Consider the following 20,158-nt stretch of genomic DNA (forward strand, 5'->3'; position numbering starts at 1 on the left):
CATGTTCTCCCCACTGGTGCAGCCCTTCCAACACCTTCTTCTGCAAAGCCCTTCATGTACCAAGGAGCTGGGACATCAGGTTTTTTACAGCTAGCTTGTTCAGGGAACAGTCAAGAGCAAAAATCTGCTCTGCTTCCCTCTCCTCTCTCCATGTATTTAGTATCACACAGATTGCGGTGGTTTTTTTTTGGTTTTTTTGGTTTGTTTGTTTGTTTTGTTTTTATTTTTAGTTTAAGTAGCCAGGAGCTGTATGATGATGTCTAGAGGCAATGCCGAGCTGTCTCTGCTGATGAAGCTGGCTGTGTTTCAGCATCTCTGATGGTCTTTAGTACTGCTGTTGTACATGCAGGTCACCGGCCAGCTGCAATTTCATCGGCCAAAGGTGAAAATAGAGCTATAAAGGAGTAAGTTTCTCCCCCTCGCTCCCCCGCCGCCGCTCATGGATCCCAGGGGGCAGGGATGTTCCGATGAGCATCCGCGCACCGCCGGCAGCATAGCCCCTTTTAGGAGGGATCTGGAGGGCTCGGCTGGATGGGGAGAGGAGGAGGGCTGCTAAAAACACCGCCCTCCGCCGGGGGAGCGGCGGGGAGTGCGCGGGGCGCGGCGGAGCGGCCGGGCCGGGCCGGCGGGGTGCGCAGTGAGCGCCGCAGTGCGCGGAGCGGGGGCAGGGGCCGCGCCGCAGGGATGCTCGCCCCGCTCCTGGGCTCCGCGGGCTCCGGCTGGCTGCTGCTGGGTGAGTGCTGGCCCGGCCCGCCTCGGCTGCGGGGTTTGTCCTTCTCCCCGCCCCTCTCCCTGGTTCCCGGCTCCTTTCTTTCTCCGCAGCGGGTGGGGAGCCGCTCCCCGCCTTGGCACGGTGGTACCGGCCTGAACCCTCCGAAGCGGCCTCTGGGCCCGCGGTCCGGCTCCCCGTGGCCGCCCCCGCTCCGGGATAAAGGGTATTCCAAGCTCTGTAGAGGGAGGAGGCCGGCGGGAGCGGCGCTCTGCATGGGCACGGCATGATGCTCGGCGCGATGCGTGCGGCGGAGCCGGCACCATGAGCCGCTGTGGCAGTGGTGCAGAGAGCTCGGCGGGATGCATTACATAATATCCCTCAAACTGTCCTGCTGCTTTGTTCCACCAGTCCATCTCTGGTAAATTTGTTGGGGCACTTTGTAGTGGGTATGTGAAACGGTGGCGCGCTCGGCGGGGTGTGTGCGCGTTCAGAGCCGACGGGCAGAGGGTGATGCTGGATCCCATTGTTTTGTGGGCAGGCAGTGACGATTCCAAGTGGGTCTGCATTAGGAAATTCTTGCGAGTCTGAAACAGGAGGATTTCTGTAAGGTATTTAAAGGTTCATCTTGAGTTGATCTGCTGTGCTGATTTGAAATTGAGTCCTTTGAATCTGTGTGAAGTGCCTTTTCTAAAGAAAGGTAATGTTCAATGTCTGTGCTGTTTCCCCCTTTATGTATCAAAGAGCTTCCCTCTAGACTGATAGACTTCCAAGGAGAAGTACAAAGGGGAAAATTATTTTAAAAGACAACACCTTAGCATCATTAGGTAGATGTTCTGAGGGGAGTGTTGATAATGGAAAATATTGTAACTATTTATGTTCATGCCTACTTGCTATTTTTGATTATGAAAAATGATGTTTCACACTGAAAAAATGGGAACCTAAAATTGCTAGCCTGAATTTTGCCTCTGAAAATATCCTGTTAGCTCTCATTAAAGGCAGAGGCCTTACAGCTGCTTATATCAGCAGCTTAAATCAGCTGCTTCAGAACTGTAGCAAAACTCATGCAGTGAAATATGGCCCAGAGGGAATTACATGGGTGAAACAGAAAGGAGGACTCGGCTGGGAAGCTGTGGGCAAGAGTTTGTTACTGTATTTTGGGCCCCAAGGCGCCAGGGACTGCTCTGAGCCACATTACTGGTTGCACTAGGCTTGTTTATGACAACAGCAGGAGAACAGGACCCACTGGGAGCAGGTCTCCTGTGTAAGCTCCTACCCTCAGTCCTCCACATCTGCCCTGAGGTACTGATTTCTGTGCTTCACATCTCAGTGTTTCTGCTGTGTCCCAGCTCCTCTCTCTAGTGCATCTTTCCCTAAGTGTGTGTCTGGGGCCTCACTTAATGATGTGCTCTCTTTATTTTAGTGTGGACATGACTTTAGCCCAACGTTTCTGTCTGCAGAATAGGTGCCATCAGAAGAGAGGTGTGCTGCTATTGCCTTTTGCAGTGGCACTGAGATGTGTGCCACCACAGGTGATCTCTGAGGGATGGATCCCTCCAGAGAGCCAATGGCTCTGCCTGACCTGGCAGTGTGGCACCTGCTCAGCCCTGGAGCAGCAACTGTTGTTCTCATGTCTGGTTTTGGCCTTCTGATGGCCCCATCCCATCAGTCATGTTGCAAAGGAGTCACTGTGGCTGTGCTGATTTACTGAACAAGGGGCTCCTTGGCCATTACAGCCCGGTGAAGCATTCTTCTTTAATTCAAAATAATTTCTGGCGCCATTAGGAAAGTTTTAACAAGGTGAGAACAGGTCTATAATGTTCATCTCAATGAAATCATGGTAGAAGTCAGTGAAAGACAAAGCCAATTATTTCCTACTGTGCAGTCTTGGATGGTCTGATGGATGCAGAGAGTGGTATAGTAAACAAAACACAAACCTAATGGCAAACTCCCCAGAGTTTGAACATTGCTGGTTTGATTGAAATTGTCCAAGAATTCACCTTACCCCTTGAACCTCTGGGATTCCCTACTTTTACTCCTCTGCTCTTCTCTTTCATGTGGCTGCAGTCATGAGCCTCTTTGCCTGCCCTGTGAGTCCTGCCTTACAGGAAGGAAGTCTTTGTTCTCTTGCCTCCTGGCAGCAGCTGGAGGCCAGCAGGGCACCTGCATTCATGTGTGGAGGCACAAGAGGGGAAATCTGCCATCACAGTGTCTTTTCCCACCAGCACCAGTGCATCTCCAAACATTTCTCAGTGCATGTTTGTAAAGGGCTGGGAGGTTCATCTGAGGTTACAGTAGCCTTGTACAGTCCCACTCCTGATCCTGGATCCTGGCTCTCGTGCTGTGACACAGGAGTCCTTGGTGATGCTTTGTGTACAGAGGAGATGCCCAAGGCTGCTCAGCCCAGCCTGTGGAGTGCCAGGTGCTGCACCGGAGGCAAAGATCATGGTGTTGGCTGAGGTATATTTAGTTGCTTTTATTCTCCATCCCTGTATTACTGCTCCATTTGAACATTTGCTAGATACTATCAAAAGGAAAGATTAGATACATTTGGATTTCCCTGCTCCCTCCCAGGACATAGCAATTTTTCTCTGCTGCTCCTGACTAATCTGGACATTTATTTGATTCTTATCTCCACAATAGACCTATGGATATTACAATTACATTCAAGTAATAAAAACAGGAGAGAAGCTTTGAAGACAGATGGTAAATGGAATTAACTGGATACCTTCAGAAATAGGAAAGCTGACTTGGGAGTGAGCCAGAAGCAAAGAAATACAACATTACATCAGTAAGGGTATAATTGCCCTTTTGATGTCACCAAACACTGCAGAGCACCAGAGGGTTTAAATGTTTCATTGTGAGTACATTTCTGAGAGCACTTTGAGAGAAATACCTTGTTCTTCCTTCATCACTGCACAGTTGCAAACAGCACCTGGATATCTTAAGGGTAACTAGAGGCAAGTCTGGGTGAGATGGAAAGAGACGGTGGGTAACGTGACACAGGCAGTTATCTTTTGGTGGGTTCACAGGCATTCAGGGCAGCTCTTTTCCCATGGCTTTGTTCTTAACTTTGCTACATTATTTTTTCATAAAGATCCAAATAAAATAACTTACCCTCTTTCTGATCAGAAGTCAACATGAAAGAAAAACATCTGTTAATTTATTCTTTTATTTTTAAGTGCTCTGTATACGTTCTTTGGGGATGGGCCAATACAAGTAATGAGTATTTTTCCTTCACTGCTATTCCTGTCTCTTGTGCTACTGTGCAAAGCCAAAGCCCCGCAGGTCCTTGGCACTGGGGACCCATCTGTCCCTGTCGTTGTCCCCGCAGGGCTGTGGGTGCCCAGAGCAGGGACAGCTCAGAGGAGGGACAGTGCAGACCTCCGCTCCTGCAGCTCACCAGTCTTGTCCCCTCTGGAGAAGGCACTGGTGGTCCAAACTGCTCCATCCTCTCACCTCTTCTTCCACTGAGCAGGAAGGTTTACAGAGCTCAGGAACCCAGATACCCTCTTACCCTGTGAAACAACTAAAATAGAGTGGAGAAAGGTGTATCAGAGAGCATGTGGCTATTAAAAAATTTATATAAATATGCTTGAAATATACATGTAAAATCCTTGAATCCCCAGCAGGGACCCTCACATTCCTTTCCACGCTCTCCTGTATTTTGCTGTGAACCATGATTGGCTCTCCAGGAGCTTTTCTTCCCAGATATGCTGATTCAGAGTCCTTGCAAATCCTTCTTGGAGACTTCAAGGAACTGAGCGATGATTCTGTACAGCATGATACAGGGAAATGTTCTGCTGGGCTTGGATTTATTGTAGTGTGCCACCAGGACTTACTGATGACAAGTCATTTGCTGTGTCAAAGCCTCCTTGCACCATAAGCATTGCCAAAGAGTCTCCAAGGTGACCTGAGGCTGGTGGAAAGGTGGGTGAGGAAGCAGACCAGGGGCTTTGCCCAATTTTGCTTCTTCCTACACTCTGTATATAGGTAAAGTTATAAATATTTACCATCCTGCTGGAGACTGCACTATGGAAAACATGGTAGCTGGTGGTGAGAAAGTAAGACACTGGGATGAGTGGGGATTTTTAGTCAGGAAAGAGTGTCAAAGCCACAGGGGTAGTTCAGCACCTGTGAGCTGGTCCCCAGCTCCTTGCTGCAGCCACGCTTCAGCATCCTTTACTCACTGCTTGTGCTTTTGCAAGCAGCGATGTAGCTGCTTCAGCTACAGTGTGCAGCAGACACTTCAGAAAAGCATGGCTGAAAATGCAGCCCCTTCTTGTCCTGGGCTGAGTTCACAATAAGGTTTTGGCAAGACCCCATGGTGATTCCCCCATGGTGATTCCCCCACAACCCCCGGATTAGTCAGCCACACAGGGGATTTTTCTGTCTTCTGTTGTGTGGGATATTCCAATCCCATAAACATGGAAAGAAGGTAAATCCAACCAACCTGTCCAAGTCATTTTCTTCCACACCACAGGAAGAAAAGGTCACTTGTCAAAAAAAAAAGTGTGTCATTCAATGGAAATCATGGTTTCTCTAGGAAAGCCCCACTTCAGGGAGGAAAAGTCTTTTTATTCAGACCTGTGTGCCATGGTTTTGCAAGACTGCAGCTCACATTTCCATTTGCTCAACAAAGTGGCTTTGGTTGTGTAGATAAAATCTCAGAGACACCACATGTGAACTGCAGTAAGGAGTTTCCACTAAGCACTGTACAGTCATGCTGCAAAATCCGTGCTGGATAAATTGACCTCTTTGAGAGTAACAACTCCAAAGGCACCTGGGGGTTTTTAGGTGACTTTTCCTACTGAGGCCAAGTGTGTCACTTGGCCCAGGAGCAAAAATTCCAAATGCTGGGTTATTTGGAAAAACAACCCCAGCAGAGGGTCTTTTGCCCACTGTTGCCTGTGGCAGAGGTGGAGTACCTGTGTAAATCCATCTTTTAGTGGCCAGATTCTAGGAGACCCCTCACTTCTTTCACTGATGAGGGTTTTGATGATGGCAAGGAGGGGAGCATCAGTTCCACACCTGGAAACAGACACTTGGATGCTCCACCTGGCCACCTGAGTTTGTGTTTCGACCACAGAGGAAAGACAGCCACACCAAAGCTGTCAGCCAGATCAGTCACCACAATGGGACTTTTTGCTCTGCCAGAGGAGGTTTAAGTTAGATATTAGTAAAAATTTCTTCATTAAAGGGGTGGTCAGAAATTGGAACAGGTTGCCCAGGAAAGTACTGGAGTTGTCATCCCTGAAAGTGTTCAAAAATATGTAGATGTGGTGCTAGGGGATTAAATTTAGTGGTGTGTTTAGTAGTGCTGGATTAGCCATTGGTCACAATGACCTTTGAGGGCTTTTCCAACCATAATGATTCTGTAATTATTAAGATACAACTTTGGGTCAAGAAGCAGAAGCACTGAGGTGGCAGGGACCTGGTGTATGGTGTCATGTATGCTGATCCTTCCACAGAGGTGTGACTCTCCCTGCTGTGAACAGGCTTTCATTTGGGAAAGTTCTAGAAACTACTAGAAAAATCTTCCAAATTTCCTCTCAGATTTGCTTATGACTAATCCAGATCCTGCTTATTTGGATGCCAGCATGATGTCTCAGCCATGCTATTTGTTTTTCCCCGATGTTTTCACCCCAGAAAATGGCACAGCCTCCTCTCTGGGACAGTTGCCCGTGTGGCAGATCTCTGCCCCGTCCTCTCTGCCCCTGGGGCTGTGCGCCCTCTTCAGCCTGGCATCTTTTGCCTTTGGAAAGGATGGGTTTCCCTGCTGCTGAGAGCACAGGCAGTGCATGGATGTGTGCAGAGGGCACCACGGCTCACTGTGGGCTGCTGCTTGACCTGCTGTTGGATAGAAAATTGCACAGCATTCACTCCCTTTCCTGGGCAAGCCACTGTGCTTGTTCATGGCTGAGAATCACAGGGGCTGGCTGAAATGACTTTTCCTTCTCCCACCAGCCATTAGGAAACTGGGGCTGAGCTGCCCCCGTGCACAAGGTAGAGCAGCCCCTGGGCTGTGCCCACCCATGTGGGCCAGTGATGGTGCCCAGGCAGGGACAGGGCTCAGGAACAGCTGCCTCAGGGAAGGGCCTGCACATGCTAAGGGTCAGAGCCCTGCTCCTCTTTGCCTCCAGAGCAATAAGCAACTCCTTTCCAAGGGCTATGAAATCCCTAAAATCAGCTTCAGTGGCCATACTGACATCGCTGTGACCGCTGGGGTGTCCCACTTGCTGCTAGATGGCCCCAGCCAAAAGCTACAGCAGGCAAAGCACTGGCACATTTGCTAAGTTGGCATTCTTTTGTTTTTTTCCCCTCATCTCCAAGGGCAAGTATGAGCTGTTCGGCACAGGAACCAGCACGTAGATTGCTAAACTGATTTAACTTCTTTTTTTTTTTTTCCTATTTGAAAAATTATCTAGGAAACAATCATTCTGCTGTTGATTGAAGTGAGTTGGAGGTGATCTAAGCAGTCAAATTACAGAAGGCAGGAATGATGCAGACTTAATGTCTTTTCTGCAGAAAACAGTACTTAGTTTTAAGAAGTTGAGAGGATATTATTTAGTTTGTTGTAAGATTCTTCGCAATGATGGACAAAAAAAGACAAATATATTAGAACCCCTTTTGAAATGTTAAATACACTTTTTATTTATTATCTCCAATTGCCAGAGATTGGGATTTTTTTTCCTTTTTTTTCTTTCTCTCAGGGAATTTTGTCCCATGTCATGGCCAAGAGATGATAACAACAGGTACTTAAGAGAACAAAATATGTGGATGGGAGGAGGAGGAGGAGGGAGTTTATTCTGGTCAGGATGTTGATCTGGCCAGGATGTACCAGAGAAATAATCTCATCCATACGTAGCCCTGGTGTGCAGAGAGAATCATTCCATGACACATATTTTTGCAGGATTTCCCCCCAAACTTTATACAGTCAAAACCCATAGAAATGAACTGCTTCAAAGTACGTTGGTCTAGAGTTGAGCAACCCCTAGTGTTCAATTTTCCATTGGATCCGAATTTCTTTGCCTCTGATATTAATTAGATCTCAATTCTTCAATTTTCTTATCAGTCCTTTCTGGAGCAGAGGTGGCCCGTGAGGGTGGTAGATGTTCCTGTGACAGTAGATGGGTAGATGTTTGTAGGTGGCCGCTGATGTTCCGTTGATGGCCTTTTATCTTTCTGGGTATCTTTGGGCTGCTCCCAGTCTGTTGGTATGCTAAGCCCATCTCCTTAGGGTGATGTTACATTTCCTAAAAAAACCCAGAGAAAATTCTTTTCTCTGAGGTAAAGTCAAGTCAAGCGTAACTAGAGAGACAAAATAAAAATTTAAAGGTATATTGTTTCCAACAGTTCAGTCTTTTACTGCTTCTCCTATCATGGGTGAGTGGGTGAACCTTTGCTTGTAAGAGCAGCTGTTGGACCTTATCAACACCTGACTGCACTGGAAAAGGGCCCTCCCCATCCACTGGGGCCTGAGAACCCAGGGCCCTGCGGCCCTCTGAGGGAGCCTCTCCCGGCTGCTTGCGGGAGCCCAGCTGCTCCTGCACAGCCCCGGCCATTTTTTGCCATTATTTTGGGTTTTTTGCTACACTTTAGCCGGACATCCAGCGCCTGCCAGGACCCCCCGCTGCTTCTGCCTCTGCCACTGCTTAGGGCTTAGTGCTGCACTTTGTTTGCCAGTGGGTGCGCTGGGCTCTGCCATTCCAGCGACGCTCCAAGGCTCCGGCTGCTGCCCCTTTCGCCATCAGGAGGGCACCGGGCCCGGCTGCCCCGGGCGGTTGCAGGGGAAGCCCCTTTCCCCTCTCTCCCGCCATCACCCCCCTGCAGAGCGCCCTGAGCCCGCGCCGCAGCGCCCCCTGCAGGCCTGGAGGAATCCCCGCGCGCCCTGCACGGCCGGGAGCCAGCAGCGCCCCCGCTGGCCGTGCCCTGCTCCGGGCTGGGGCTGCTGCCCTTGGTTTGCCTTCTTAAACACACACACACTAGCTAAGAGCTGTTATTGCTTTCCCAAACCTTTGCCTGAAAGCCTTGTAATTTCAAATTGTAATAATTTGGAGGGAAGGAGGTCACATTTTCGATTCCAAGAGAGGTTCCTACCTTCCTTGGCAGACGCGTGTCTTTCAAACCAAGATACCAATACAGCTCAGTTTTAGGTAAAACCCTTTTCCATAACTCCAAGTGATCTCATTCAGAATTATCTTTTCTTCAGCCAAATGTTCAAATAGCTCCTTGGAGCTGACAGCAGCTTGTGGCTAGCCTGTGAGCACCAGCTTGTAAAAGGTGACTCAAGTTGTGCCAGTGTCCTGACGTCCCCTGAACCCTTGTTCACTGTGGGTCTCCCTTGCACACCCACTCGTGTTGCTACAGGGCAGGGACACCTGCCACTAAACCAGGCTGCTCCAAGCCCTGTCCCACCCGGTCTTGGACACTTCCAGGGGAGGGGCAGCCCCTGCTTCTCTGGGCAACCTATGCCAGGGCCTCACCACCCTCACAGGGAACCAGGGTTTTGAGATGCCGGGGGAGCCATCCCCAGTGACCTCCTCCCTCTGTCTCCTTGGAATACCCGAGTCCTGCTTTTTTTTCTGCCTGAAAAGGGTCTTTTTGTGCCGCCACCTCCTCCTGCCTGAATCTCCCGCAGCTGAGAGGCTGCTGAGGGTGGTGTGATGCTCTGACCTGCCAACAACAAATCAGGGCTGTGTTTCCTTTCGGGAAAGGCATTTGCATATCCTCTATTCACTTTATTTGCTTAAATATATTTGAAAAGGCAAAAGCTCTGTGTCATTGAGACTGTGGAATGAGCCGTCTGGGGGCCTCCTCCATCTTAACCCTTTGGAACCTCGTTCCAGCATCTTGGAGGCTTAAAACATTCAGAAAAAGAGATTTTAAGGCTGTTTTTGCAGCAGGTATATGGGGAAGGAGGCTGGAGACAGGGAGAGCTCTGACAGAAGTCAGCAAAAATGTGCCATATACATTTGAACTGAAAATTCACTTATGTGCAGCCACAGACTGACTTGCAGAGAGTTTGCAAAATTTAGCACGGACAGAAATGTCTGCAGGGTGACTTGAAAGTACTTGTGAAAACAGGAGAGCAAAAGCAAGTTACAGCAGTGTCAGGCACAGAAAGGTGCAGGGTGCTTCAGGATGTGGCATCAGCAAAGGGAACTTTCTAGAAACAAAAATAGAAATAACCTAATTGCTGCTTTAGTTAACAAAATAAATAAAAAACCCTGAAGCAACAACAAAGATCCTGAAACATAAACCGTGTGTTTAAAAATCATTCAAACTGTAACTGCTTGTTATTAGTGTCAGGAGAAAAAAAAATACTTCAGCAAAGTATTTAATTTGGAATATTTAAGAACATCTCAAATCACAGCCCAACCACAGATTTCTCAAAAACCCTCCATGAGAGGATGCCAAATCCCCCCTTTTCCCTCATTTTCCAGCACAGTGCCAGGCCCTTGCTGCCAGGGGAGCAGAAGCTGGGTGTAGGATGTGGCTGGAGTCTCTGGCTGGTGGATGCCAGCCCTGCTGACATGCCAGGGTGCAGGAGAGGTCCCCTTGGACTGGGCCAGGACACGGCCCCTGTACCTCACTGTGTGCTGCACCTACCACGCTCAGCTGCAATGTGGAGACTGAGCTTCTAGGTGCCTGTAAAATGTTCTGAGGATGACAGCTGGGAAGAGATGTATAAGCAATAAATTCACCATCCTGGGTTTATTTTTGTTACCTTGCCATCAGCTGGCATCCCTGTGGTGTAAGGAAATTGAGGGCTAGAGGGAGAGGAGGCAGAAACACTTGCCCAGTAACATAATATTAATGTTCCTAATTATTCAATTAATCCTCTGCTTGTGCTGTGTGCTTCCTTCCTGCTGCTCTTTGGAAGTGGTCAAAAATATAGGCTGTATAAACATAAAAGCATAATATCTGACCAGAAGATATAGAAAAGGAAAGGAAACCACTACAAAGACACACAAAGCAGTAAAGTTCCCCATTCTTACACATTATTTGTATTAGTTTTTTTATTTCTACTTGAGGCACAATTTTTCATGGATGGGCCTTCAGGAATGTAGAGATACTGTTGGCACATTTCTGTTCTGTAACTGAAGCTATTGCTCTGGTTTATGGGAATGTCCTGAAAACCATAGCAGCAACTGGGTTTTTTGAGTTATGCTCAGAATTTTGAAGTGGAACTCTTCCACAGAGCAATGGAAGCTCCCAGGCTATCTCAGCTCTGTGTGGTTTCCTGGTGGTACAGCCTCATTTAGCTGCTCTGGTGACTCTACATAGAGTCATATAATAGTTTGTGTTGGAAAGGATCTTTAAAGTTCATCTAGTTTAACCCCCCTACAATGAGCGGACATCTTCAATCAGACCAGGTTGCACCAAGCCCTGTCCAACCTCACCTTGAATATTTTCAGGGCTGAGGCATCCATAGCTGCTCTGGGCAACCTGTGGCAGTGTGTCACCGCCTTCCTTATAGAAAAACAAACAAACAACCATTCCTTATATCTAGTCTGCATTTGCCATCTTTTGGTTTAAAACAATTACACCGTGTCCTATCCTGTATTCTCCTGCCTACAAGCAGCAATGTTTAAAATTCAATCTTAATCTACATTTCTTATTAATTTTGATAAAGTACAAAAGCATAGAGATATTCCATAGGTTACTCTCTTTTATAGGACACTTTAACTTTGTCTTTGGCTGGAAGCATTAAATGCACTGTGATTTACTGATACATCTTTTTTTACATTCCATCCTGGATTGGTCAGGTCTCAGCCAAATCCCTGAGAAGTTCTTTGAAGTCTTCCCATTGATTTTACTGGTAGGTGGGTCTCACTGGGCTTTAGCCTAAGCATAAAAGGTGAAGTCTAATTTCCTTTATACTAGTATAAACAACCCAGTTACTCAATGCTTTCTTTTGGCTGTGAGTCCAGAAAATTAGGTTGTCTTCCCATAAAGCCCTGTGCCCATCACTCTGCCCTGCAAATTACCTGGCAGAAAATTCTGGGGCAGAGAGAAGGCTTTTATTCAGTTTATTACTTAGAGTATGCTTACATTGTTTTTCTCTTAAGGTAGGCAGCCCACATCCATCTTCCTCTCTTTGTTCTCCCTCAGGTATCTCCAATGGTTGTTTCAGAGAGTGAGCCCATATGCTTATGTACTGCAATGAAAGCAAAACAAGAGAAAGGGAATTACTGCTCAGAGTATTTACAGAGGGGGTAAAAGGGTCAGACTCTACCATGAAACACATATTTTCCTCAATCTCACCACTTATACTGAGGGTATATTGCCCATGCTGAGCTTCATCTTGGTAGGCAAGACCAGCCCTTACCAGCAGGAGCTTAAAAGAAGAGCTCTGTAGCACAGTACGTTGGTTTTAATCCAATATTCATTTGAAATCAGGATTCCCACGTCCCCTTTAGGGCATTTCAGCATGAACACAGATATGCTGAGACTGTGGGCTACTGCCACTGAAGCACCCAGCCAGCCCAGGACTGTTCACACACCTGAAATATTTTCCTGACAACAAAGATTCTGTCAAGCTGTGGCTCATAAAGAACACAGGGGCAGGAATCTGAGCTGGTGAATATTGCTGAGGTCCCATTAAGCCAGCACTGTGATGCTGATTTGCACCTGCAGACCATTCAGTCTAGTACTCCCTGCCCTACTCTGGCACTTTGATGAATTAAGCCTGATTGCAGAACACCCTCCATGTGACCCAAAGGAGCGATATTTGACAATCTTGCCTGAAATCTCATTAAATATTCTCTTCATTCATGGGTGTTAAGTGTTCTTTGAGAATTCTCCATTACAAACTGCAATATCACAAGTAAAATTTAGGGCAGGTCAGACAGAAACTTTATTAACTGTGGTAATAGTAAGTCTTCACACAGCTTCTCACCCTCTGCTCCCCCCTTTTCTGCCAAGTGGTTGTGGAGAGCCAGCCAGGAAAAAAAGGAGTTGAGAAAAACAATAATTTCAGTGTTAATAATGCCAGATATTCAGCCTGTGGAAGGGAGGACCCCTCAAATGCCTTCCTAACAGAGTCCTAAGCAGGAATTGAACAGTAAAAAATGAGCAGTAAATAACGGGATGATATGGAGCAAGGGCTCCGGGGGCCCAGGGGTGGCACACCCATGTTATCTTTGCTCAGGACTGGGGAGTTGGAAGCTATCAGACACTGTTGGTCTGTTGGTTTCCAGTTGAAAGGAATGTTCTTGTAGTTGAGAGTATCTCAGCCAGATCTCTCAAATGTAAATGTTAGTAATTTACCATGACAAATGAACTTCAAAGCTCTGGTCTTGTTATTTTGAGTGTAAATTAACAAAACCTGGTTTATGCTGGAATACCAGGGGTGTTGGGCTTTTTCTTTTAATATATATAGGAGTATAATGATGATGTTGGCAATAGTTACTATTTTATTGATTCAGGGGATTTGTATTTATTTTACTCGATCATCACAGAATGTTTTGGGTTGGAAGGGTCCTTTAAGGTCATCCAGTTCCAATCCCTCTGCCATGGGCAGGGACACCCTCCACTAGACCAGGTTGCTCCAAGTCCTGTCCAACCTGGCCTTGGACATCCAGGGGTGGGGCATCCCCAGCTTCTCAGGACAGCCTGCTCCAGTGTCTCACCTCCACAGGGAAGAATTTCTTCCCAATATCCCATCTAACCCTGCTGTCTGTCAGTGTGAAGGCATTACCCTTTGTCTTGCCACCATCTGCCCATTTAAATATCTGCCGATATCCGACCTATGAAGTTTCTAGCTCAGCAGACCCGAATTGGTGGCACAGACTTTCTCAGTGTCAGAAACTTTCTTTAATGACTTTTCCTAAAGAAAAAAAAAAAAAAGAAAAAAAAGAAAAAAAAAACCACGTTTCTAATTTTAAACTGCGCAGTTGCAGAAAGGTTTTACAGTTTTACACTCAAAAGCCTTGCTTCGAGCCTGTAAATCCTCCAGTATGACAGAGATGTGCGAAAATGCTGCAATATTCAGAAGCGGAGAGGGTGGGTTTCTCCTCGGGGAGGCGGCTCCCGTCGCCGGGATGTGGAAGCTCAAGGGTTACAGCGGGCATCGCTGCTGCTGCCGCGCTAATACAGCCTAAGCCGATATTAGCCAAGCTTAACTTCTTTCAGCCGTTTGCAGATGCGAGGGGGAGGGACGCCCTGCAGTCAGCAGTTCTGTGCGGGGATCGGGAGGGCAGAGCCCCGGCCATGAGCTGACCGGGCAGCAGAGGGCCCGGGGCACCGGCGGATGGTGAGTCCCGGCGGGGGTTTCTCTGCTGCTACCGCGGCGCCTCTCAGGAGCCCGGGGGCGATGCGAGCGGGACCCAGGAGCTGCGGCCGGGCAAGGCTCGCGTGGGTCCGGGACGGCCCGGGGGGCTCCAGACGGGACCCCCATCCCAGGGGCCTCCGGGCGGGTGCCGGGGGCCCGCAGGCTCCAGCGGAGGCGGGCTCCGGGATGCCGGGCAAAGCCGAGCCCAAAAGGCGGGGGGGCTGCGGGGCAGAGGGACCCGGTGCTGCTGGGTGGGTGGGCTCGTCCCGCGGGGGCGATGCGGGACAGCTCCGGGGGGTCACGGGCACCTGGATTGGGCAGTTTCCCGTTGTTGCGCGTGTTTCCAGCAGCCTTAGCGGGGGAAAAGCTCCTGCCCGGCTCTGGCTGGAGTTCCAGCGCTGGAGGCAACAGCCCCGGAGGTCTCGCGTGGGCTGCGGGGTGACAGCCCTGGGGGCTGGAGACCTTCCCGCAGCTCTGGGATCAGCGGTGAGGACAGCTCTACCTGCACCCAGTCAGGCGTGGGTGCAAGTTCACTGGGATGCAGAGACGGAGCCTGGCGACTGGAGCTTCCCTGGAGGAATCTGCTCCTCTTAGTTCATTGCCCCAAACTCTTAACCCTACATATCGGGGCTTGTTTCCCACAGCGGGAGCTCTGTGGAACGTGGCACACCTGTTTAGTTGTGGCTGACCTCAAATCCTATGTTGAGTTTTCCCTTGCTCCAAGGAAGACATTGAGGTGCTGGAGTGTGTTTAGAGAAGGGCAAGGGAGCTGAGGAAGGGTGTGGAGCACAAGCCAGATAAGGAGCAGCCGGGGGAGCTCAGCCTGGAGAAAAGGAGGTTCAGAAGGGACCTTATCACTCTACAAAGGAGGTTGAAGCTAGCTGGGGAGGTTCATCTCCTCCCAAGTAGCAATTGGAGGAAGAAGATTAAGTGACATCGAGGTGTGCCAGGCAAAGTTTAGGTTGGATATTAAGAACAATTTCTTCACCAGAAGAATTTTTCAGCTCTGGAAGAGGCTGCCCAAGAGAATGGCGGAGTCGCCAACCATGGAGGGATTCAACAAATGTGTAGATATGGCACTTTGGGACACGGTTTAGTGGCCAGCCTGGCAGTGCTGGGGGAATGGTTAGACTCGATAATGTTAGAGGGCTTTTCCAACCTAAATGACTCTGGAATTCTGTGACATCCTGCTGGTTTTTATGCTTTCTGTGTCTCAACTTTCAGCCACCCAGACTTCAGTGCAGGCTCTTTGCAATGTATGTCTCTGCCTGAGGGATCTCTGGGAGCTGGTGACAAAACTTGCCTTTGCCAAAGCTATGCAGTGGTAGGTTGCAAGCATTCAGTGTACTGTGTGATATTCCTAATTCAATGCTGTGCATTCACACTTTCCTCAAGCATATGAGCGTACTTTCCTCACCATGAGCGTACTCCATCCACATGGGAAGAGCCTGCTGCTGTGTGGGGTGTGAGAGCTCATGGGGGTGCACCTTGGTGTCAGGGACAGAACATGAAAACCTTATCTGTAGCCATGAAATGCCCTATTTGGACATAGAGTGGTTTCTGGCTTGCTGTGTTGTGTATGTGCCTGTTGCTGGTGCATCCCATCCTTTGGCATGCTGGGGACAGAGCAGGTTGGGGATGTGAAGAGAATGGGAAGATGATGGTTTCAGCAGTTTCAGAGAGCCTCCTGGAAGGTGGAGGGTCCCTGCGTGCTCCTGTACCGTGTGGTGGGTCAGGCATGGCCCCGGGTACAGCTGCAGGGGTGGCTGTGTGCACTGCGGGGGTACAGCTGCAGGGGTGGCTGTGTGCACTGTGGGGGTACAGCTGCAGGGGTGGCTGTGTGCACTGTGGGGGTACAGCTGCAGGGGTGGCTGTGTGCACTGTGGGGGTACAGCTGCAGGGGTGGCTGTGTGCACTGCGGGGGTACAGCTGCAGGGGAGGCTGTGTGCACTGTGGGGCCTCCTGGGAAAACCTTCTGCACCTGGGCTGTGAGTGTCCCTAATGCCAGGAGCCTTTCTGCAGTAATCACTCTGCTTTTACTGATATCATGCAAGAGAGAAACATCAAGTTGTGTTCCTTTAAAAGCATGGTGATACTCTTGAGCACAGAAGAGATTATTTTGAGAAGCTCTGGCTCTTGCAGGCAGTGTGTTTCAGTTCTGACTGGAGGCTACTGGCACAGGGCCCAGGCAGGCAGAGGGCACGGCAGGAGCCGGCAGGTCTGTGCAGCGGGCAGGGCAAGGCTGCTGCATCACGCTGCTCCTGCCCCGCCTGCTGTCCCTGCTGCTGTCCCCCACCTGCAGTGGGAGGGGGCAGTTGCCTTCTTTGGGTTTTTGGCACCCGGCCTGCCTCTTTATTTTCTTGCCCCTTACTGCACTGCAAGGTTGCCAAATAAGCCTTGAACAACTTTCAAAGCTGCATTCAGCTTCTGGTTTGTTTTGGGATAAAACTTGGAGCGGATTCAGGCAGTCACAGTTCTGTGTGCACAGGGTCTGGATAAAACTCTGCCCTCTCCGTGTATACTTAACCTTTGGTACCCCCTCACTCCTTCCCATCTGTGCAGACAGGGTCCTTTAGAAAAGCACTACAGCTACAGGGCCAGGTTGGATGGAGCCCTGAGCATTCTGACCTAGTGAAGGACATCTCTGCCCACTGTGTGGGGGATGGCTGGGTGATCTTCAATGTCTCTTCCAACCCATTTGTGATTCCATAAACTTGCAGGGAACTTTCCTGTTAACTAACCTGGTCTAATTACAGTCAGCTTCCTCTAAGAGAGGGATACAACTGTATTTGTTATAGTTAGTGACACTACTGTTACTTTTTTGTACGCTCCCATTTTGATGTCATTTTCTCATTTCAGTTTCCAGTGTGACAGTTGTAATACAGTCTTCGTGGGCATGTGTTTGACACAGAGCTGGCAGAGCCTTTCAGTCCTCTCCTTTTTCATACGGCTTTGCTTTAACTGCAGTGGCAGGTCAGTCAGTATTGGAGCTCTTCAAGCTGTAGGGTTGGCATAAAGAGAATTGCTCCTTATAATAATAAAGGTAGTGTTTAGCTGTGATATGGCCCAAACTGTGAGGTCTCTCTCTACATCTGCAGCAGAAGATGAAGATCTGTGGTGCGATAATGCACAGGCAACCTCCTGCAGACAGCAACAGACCAAATTTCCAGGATTTTCATGGCTGGAGGCAATGCCAGCTGCAGTCTGGCCTGCTTAGCCCTGCTGTGAACACTTGCTACACAACTGTTGATATTGCAGAAGGCAACACAGAATTGAAGTTTGACCAAGTAAGTGTTTTGGTCCAGTGTGAGCTGTCAGAGAGACAAGGCAGGTTAACACCTGGCTTGGAAGTGATATTCAAAACATTCCTGTTGTTCCCTATCTAACTCTGGGCATGCCACTGTGTCATGTCCTAAGCATTATGGAAGATTTTCTGTTATGAGCGTGTCTAGTTTTCTGTGCCACTTTGGATGAAGCACTCCCATGCTTGCCTGAATGCAACTGGCTGGCAGGATCCTCAGAGTGTTATTCAGAAACCATTTATTCTGATACTGCTGCCAAAAGAAATGGGCAGCAATGACCCCAAAAAGGTTTGCAGCTGGATCAGTACCCCTGGAGTGGTGCACAAATATTTGTGCTGGTGCCTGGGAAAGGTAGGGTGGGTGTGGGAGTGATGGAAGGGGCAGATGGTCCAGAGGACTCCTTTCTCTTGCAGGCCTGGAATATGGTGGGGCATCCCAGCCTGTGTGGGCTCCACCAAGCTGGGCTCCATGCAAGGGTGGAGGTGGGTGTGTGGTGGGTCAGGGAGTCATGCAGGGAGGGCAGGACCCCACCCTGGCACCAGGACGCCATCTGATCATGACAGGTAGGGATTTGCTTGTAAACTAAGCACTTTTTCTGACACTATAGCAGGACAGTTATTTCTGTGCCAACAGCCATATGCCCCAGCATGGGCATAAGGTGAGGGGCCCCTCACGGCCCAGTCCAGCAGAGGTGTGAGATGGGGTCATCCATCCTACCCTGCCAGAGAGGCAGCAGGAATCAGACCTCTGCAGTTTGTGAGGGCAGCAGGAGAGCAGCCAGGGCTCTCCCTTCAACTGTCCCTGTATCACTGTCACCAGTGTCACACAGTGACCCTCAGGTGCAGCCAAGGGCAGGGTGTGAATGGTCATGGAGAGCTGGGAACTGGCAGTGCAGGAATTTGCCTGCATGTGTGTCCTTGTCTGGCAGCGACCTGCTGTGGGACAGCAGCACCAGCCCTCAACAGCCAGGGCAATGCATGCTTGTGGTATCAGCTTCTTCCCTGCCTGGCATTGTACCCAAATGCCTCCACTCAGCCACGGGCTGGGGCTTTGTAGAGTGAGATGGCCACAGAGGGCCTGGCTGTGACATGTTCATGTGGAGAGACTGAAAACGAGCCAGGCAGGGAGCTGAGGAGGGGAGTACATCCCACCTGGATGCATGGAAGGGGAAGTCCCCTTGTGGTCCCTGCACCTCTGCACTGCCCAGCGCTGACACTGCTGCAGAGCCTTCAGGTGACTGGGGTTCTTAGCTGGAGCAGGGCCTCTACAGACAATACTAAGGTTTATTTAAATTCATTATTTAAAGGCAAACATCAAGACTTTCCCTGGCAACAAGCCATCCAGCTCTTTGCAAAGCACCTTCACATCTCCTCTCTGCCAAGGCAGCTGTCAGGGGTGCAGCTTCCTTCTCCCTTTCCATTCAGTGCTTCTCTTTGTACTCTGCCCCAGATGACTATTTTTATGCCATTCTTTAAGCTGTTTGTTTGCTGTCTGACACAGACTATTCAGGAATCATATAGTATATGGGACAATCAAACATCAATGTCAGTAAAAAATAAAAAAAAGCCAGAACCCAACCCAACAAACCTCATTCTTCACAAGAACTGAAGTAGACAATTATTTATGTGTACTTCTGGGAAGGGGAGAGCTTTGCAGATGTTCTGTACGCAGTGTGCAGAACGAAGCCCCAGCCCTAGCAAAAGCAGCCCCACGATGCACTGTCAGGATCCAGCCCTTTGTGACAGTCCCAGCAGCACATGCCACTTCAGCACGAGCCCAGAAAACATGTGCAGGGTTCACTGCCACCTGCAAGCTTTGCCATAAGGCTGAGTGGCAAATTGTCTCCTGCTTTAGTCACCTCAATGCGATGCTCCTGTGGACTATGCTGCCTGTGAGCCAGGGAAGCCAACAGGGAGCGATCAGGCTCTGGTTTCCCCAGATGGAACTTTGCAGCCCCCATGCTGATTTTGGCACAGTTGTGTGAGCAGGCTCCAGAGAGCTGAAGACAGCCAGAAAACCCCACAACTTTGGTGGTTACTTTTCCTTCTGGCTGGGTTATGTTTTAGCTTGGAGGAATGCCCTGAGCTCACTTGAGGTGAGCACACAGAAGCTACACTAGCATAAGGGGAACAAGAGGAATATGATGGGGAGGATATTGGGTGCAAAAATATCCCATGTAGGTTTTCCCATCTGAACTCCATCCTCTGCAACCACAGGCTGAGGGTTTTAGCCTGGTCAATGAAACCTCATGAAACCAGCTCGTGCTGGTGCTGGGTAACCTTTTAAGGATGTTTCAGCAGTTAGAGGAGCTTTTTTGTTACTGTGCCTTAGGCAACTGATAGACTTCAGAGACAGCAGAGTTGTTGAGCTTTTCCCTTTTGGTATGAAACTTAAAATGCTTGCACTGGCTTCCTGATGCTTTGTTATCCAAAGGAGTGGCAGATTTGGACCAGATTCCCAGTCATGGCTTTGACGACTATGTGCCATAGTGGATTCTGAGGGCTGCTACACCACTCTGCTCAGGGGTGCAAAAGGTATTTTTATGTTGGTCCACATGTTTGAGCTGTGCAGAGTGGGTAAGGAGGTGTGGGATGGAGGACAGAGCTTTCCATGAGGATTTGGTATCAGTGGATGAAGAGGGACTCAGTGCAGAGAGATGAGGATGAGTTGGTGGTCCATGCATGGCTCTGAGCAAGGAGCATTTCCAGACAACTGAGGGCTGGATTTTGCTCTCTGAAAGATCTCAAATGTCTAAAGCAAGATCTCTGCATAGCACTGAATTATTTATTGAATAATTTCTCTAGGCACGCGACCAATACGCTGTAGATATTTCAGATACTTTAAATACTTCTATTTATGTGTGATTAC

The 20,158-nt window shown here is 49.1% G+C and overlaps 1 protein-coding gene across 7 annotated transcripts in view; it reads left to right on the top strand.

Moving 5' to 3' along the window:
• The first annotated feature begins 575 nt into the window (after positions 1-575).
• Positions 576-20,158, top strand: part of ACSL6 (acyl-CoA synthetase long chain family member 6) — a 54,180-nt gene continuing 34,597 nt past the window's right edge. The window contains exon 1 of one of the 7 annotated variants that reach the window (XM_038150074.1): positions 576-733. In XM_038150074.1, the coding sequence (XP_038006002.1) occupies positions 685-733 (49 nt within the window). In that variant the 5' untranslated portion in view covers positions 576-684. Of the gene's footprint in view, positions 734-811; positions 1,131-1,250; positions 1,321-13,789; positions 13,971-15,869; positions 17,276-20,158 lie in introns of those variants that run through there. The other 6 variants (XM_038150077.1, XM_038150076.1, XM_038150079.1 and 3 more) reach the window with 6 other exon arrangements.

Source organism: Motacilla alba, chromosome 13, assembly GCF_015832195.1.
Source record: "Motacilla alba alba isolate MOTALB_02 chromosome 13, Motacilla_alba_V1.0_pri, whole genome shotgun sequence".
In the NCBI taxonomy this organism is placed as follows: Eukaryota; Metazoa; Chordata; class Aves; order Passeriformes; family Motacillidae; genus Motacilla; species Motacilla alba.